Source organism: Merops nubicus, unplaced genomic scaffold (assembly GCF_000691845.1).
Source record: "Merops nubicus isolate BGI_N331 unplaced genomic scaffold, ASM69184v1 scaffold19038, whole genome shotgun sequence".
Classification (NCBI taxonomy): Eukaryota; Metazoa; Chordata; class Aves; order Coraciiformes; family Meropidae; genus Merops; species Merops nubicus.
The window spans coordinates 1-4,072 of NW_008625338.1; the positions used below are offsets into that span (position 1 = coordinate 1).

The window sequence follows — 4,072 nt, forward strand, 5'->3', positions numbered from 1 at the left end:
GTTCCTGCAGGCCATTGGGAGGTGCTGCCTCAACAAGGTCTGGCACAGAACCAGGGAGGGGGGTTTGGGGTGGGGGGGATCCGGTGCTGCATGGGCGTGAGGGGGAAAATGCCATTTTTGGTGGTCTTGCCAAATGGGGGTGATCAAAGTGAGGTCGTGGGTTGGGAATCGGAGAATCAGAGAATGGGTGGGGTTGGGAGGGACCTGGAACATCATCTGGTCCATGAGCAGGGACATCTCCCACCAGAGCAGGGTGCTCAGAGCTCCATCCATCCTGCCTGGTCATGGTGGAGCATCCACAGCTTCCCTGGGCAGCCTGGGCCAGGGTCTCACCCCCCTCAGGGTGAAGAACTTCTCCCTAATTTCTAATCTAAATCTCCCCCCTTCCAGTTTGAAGCCATCACCTCTAGTCCTCTCACCACAAGCCCTTGTAAAAAGTCCCTCCCCAGCTTTCTTGTGGGCCCCCTTCAGATACTGGAAGGCCACCAGAAGGTCTCCCCAAGCCCAGCTCTCTCAGCCTGGCCTCCCAGCAGAGCAAAACTGTGACACTCCTCTGCTGCTTTTCATTACACAAGATAAAACTTGAGTCATTTAAACTATATCTCTGCTGCTGTTAATATTACTATGTTAACAGTAATATTTTTATATGATTCTTAGCAAGAGTTTGATCCAGGTGTCAAGAATTTCATGTATTTCACATATATAAGCACTAAAATATCCAGAATTTATTTGCATGTGCTTTTAATGTGTACTAGTTTTTATTTTTCACCTTGTTCTCTGGTCATCTAATCACATTTATTCAGTTTGAAGAAGCTGATGAAGTTTCAGCACTTTTAAAGCTTTTGGGTGCAGACACATTATTTACATGACCAGGTGCTGCCACCTTTGACTTTATCACCTTTAAAATTTCAGTCAAATCTCTCATTCTTGTAACTTTTCCAACGTGCTGCTTGCTTTTTATTTCTTTCAAACTTTTTGGAATGTGGAAAAGCAGCAAAGGAGAAATTTGATAACTTGTTAAAATAACCACAGGGGCAGTCCTCAAAGTAATTGTTTCATTCTTAAAATCCCTTTTTCATGAAAAATAATGAGGAGCCTTTGCTTGTAAGTGTTAGAGGGATTTCTGAAATACAAAAGTATTGCCCAAACCCCTTGAATTAATGCACATGAAGAAACTTTGTGTGTTTAGCTGTGGAATACTACAGTGTTTACAGGCTCTCTGCAGCTCTAGTTTGGATTATCTTGGGTAGTCTGTGTTGAAAGTCATCTTTAATGTCATTTTATTGACTGTTGATGATTAAACAAGTCTTAGGTGACAGTGGGGTGGCCTGAGAGTGGATGCAAACAGAACATGATGTGGTTTTAAGGGTGTTGCACCCATCCAGCAGCACTGGTGGTAGGAGACCATCTGAGGGATGTTTCCCTGTTCCTTGCAGCTGTCCAGTGATGCTGCTGTGAAAAGGATCTTAGCTGGGGAAAGGCCTGATGCTAAAGAGAAACCTCCATCCTCTAAACCTCGAGACAAAGAAAGCAAACAACCCAAACCAGAAGAAAAGGGTCATAAAGAGGTGGGTGTGTGCAGCTTCTGGGGGGTGCAGGGGCTCCCACTCTTTGTGCTGGGGGGGTTTTTTTTGGGTTTTAGTTTGCATTTTTTGCCTGTGTAAAGTAACTGTGTGATGGACTCACCATGCACTGGAATTAATGCTTCATTTTTCTTTCTTTTCAGCGTAGAGGAGATGCTGAAATTAATGACAGGAGCTCGAGCAGAGACAGGAAACTCAAAGGGGTTTTGAAAGAAAGTGAAGAAAGACAAAAGGAAAGCAATAAAGAGAAGGATAATGAAGAGAGGCACAAGGAGCCTGAAAGAGAAAAACAGGAAAGAGAGAGAAACAAAAGCAGAACGAGCAAGCAAGGAAGAGAAACAGAAAAAACCAAGGGAAAAGGAGAGGTGGAAGGAGAAGATCTGGAGCGTGAAAAAGGACAGGAAAAAGAGAAAAAAAATGAAGGAGGAAGAGAAAAGGAGAAGCTGAAAGGGAGAGACAAAGATAAGGCTAAAGACAGAGAGCGAGAGAAGGACAGGGAGAGAGGGAGAGAGCAGGAGAGGGGCAGGCAGAGGGAGAAGGATGGGGAGCACGTGAGAGAACATGGGAAGGATAAAGCAGAGAAAAAGGTAATGGAAATCTTCCCATGCCCTTGCCTGTTGGTGTTTCTGCTGCTTGAAGGACTCTTTAACAGCAGTTGTGCTCACCAAGTCAAGGTGCCCGTGTGGATTTGAGCTGGTGAGCCTGGGACTGAGGCTGTGTGTGTGTGTGTGTGTGTCACTTCTGGCCTGAGCCACCCAGCTCCTCTCACTCTGCTTCCTGAACACCCAACAGGCAGTTTCTGTTCTGAACTCTGGCCAGGAGGACTCAGACCTAGGTGCTGTTTGGCAGAGGGAGGTGGAGCTGGGCACTTCTGGCCTCGTGTGGGCTCCCTGTGGGGCATGCTGTTCCTGCAGCTTTCAGGGGAGATGGGGGTTGCAGCCAGTTCCTTTGGGCCATAACCAGTCATTAATATCCCCCTGGAGCTAGGGTGATATTAGGGTCTCTCTAATAAAGGGCAATCTAACTCTAAAGCCATTAATTTGTTTTTTCCAGGCTGCAGATTCTGAGGAATCCACACTCAGGAAAGTGCAGAAGCCAACTAAAGACAGCAAGGGGCAGCCAGACAACCAGGTTAGTAGCAGAGAACATTTGGGGAGGTGAACATTGAAAGTGTTTCATTTTAGGATGATTTGGGGCTCTGCAGGAAAGGACTGTGGGGTTGAAGGGCAGGTAGGTTGAAAACAGGTAGGGTGACCTGTTTTAAGGCTGTGACACAGATGGAACTGATCTCTGCCTGCTTGTTTGGGGTTCTTCTAGATCTATTTACTTTCATTTTTCCTCTGGGCTTGGGCAGAAGAGTCTTCTGGGTTTATTTCATTTTCCAGTTTTCATTTCTATGTATCCATACATTGGATACTTGAGGAAAAATATTTATGTGCTCTGAACTTTTCTGTTTATTTGTCTCAATCCTTCTTGGAAAGCTGTGAAGTAGTTTTGTTTTTGTTTGTGCTTTAAGGGAGGTTACAATTTTGGAAAGCCAATAGGTGCAGTGTTGTGTCTTTTGCAGCTGGGTGGTGGCAGGGGGAGCAGCAGCTCACTGATGGCCTCTGAACAGTAGCTGTTGCTTGTGATGCTGTTGTGTCTGCATCTGCTGATGCTTGCTGGCCTGAGGCAATTTGGGGAATTACAGAGCCATATGGCTAAATGTTTAAAGAGTGAGACTTCAATAAATTAACCTAAAGCAGCTCAGGCTAGGGAAAAAAAACCAGGCAGGATCCCAAGTCTAGCAGGAGCCTCTGTGGAGAGTCTGTGGGCCACTGACATCATCGTGTCTTCTGCATGAGGAGACAAATTTATGGCTATTCTTTGACTGGAATCCAACCCAACTTTAAAATAATCATTGGCACTTGGAGGCAGAGCTTATAAAAGAGTTTTTAGCCTGCAGCAAGTCTTCGTGGCCAAGTTCAACTTCCTGCAAACTGGGTCTCTGATGGAAATTCTGAGCCTCATCCCGAGCTGTGGTGGTGCTCTGGGGCACCAGGAGAATGCACTGGGGCAGGGAAGTTTCATTTCCCCTCTGAAGAGCTTTTGGGAGTGTTTCCAAGGCGTGTGGGTTGTTACCTTCAATCTAGGTGAGTGCTTGCCTCTGCTGGCTGTGTAACAGGGGACACCACTGAGTTTCAGGGGGATGGAACCATCCTTTAGACCAGCCTGTGACAATTGGTCGTTGTCTCAAGGCTGTGGAGGAGAGAAATGCAATTCAAATGCTCCCAATGAATTTTTAGAGCTGGAGGTAGCTGCACAAAGGGTGATTGAGAGGAAATTCCAGCGTGGAATAGCTGCAGGGTGCATCTGAAGGACTGAGGCTGATTCTCCTGTCCCTGCAGCAGGGTGACACCTTTATTTCCAGGGGCTTATCCTCTTTTCACCCTCTGTCAAGCCCTTGAAGTCACGTGGCAGTGAAACAAGCAGCTTAAAAGGAAGGGAAA

General features: G+C 46.3%; 1 protein-coding gene across 1 annotated transcript in view; it reads left to right on the forward strand.

The window, feature by feature from the left end:
• Positions 1-4: 4 nt before the first annotated feature.
• TRAF3IP1 (TNF receptor-associated factor 3 interacting protein 1) overlaps positions 5-4,072 on the forward strand; it is a gene marked incomplete at both ends in the record, with an annotated part of 18,160 nt that continues 14,092 nt past the window's right edge. The window contains 4 exons of the mRNA XM_008945651.1: positions 5-37; positions 1,437-1,568; positions 1,727-2,170; positions 2,637-2,714. Coding sequence (XP_008943899.1) covers positions 5-37; positions 1,437-1,568; positions 1,727-2,170; positions 2,637-2,714 — 687 coding nt within the window. The remainder of the gene's footprint in view (positions 38-1,436; positions 1,569-1,726; positions 2,171-2,636; positions 2,715-4,072) is intronic.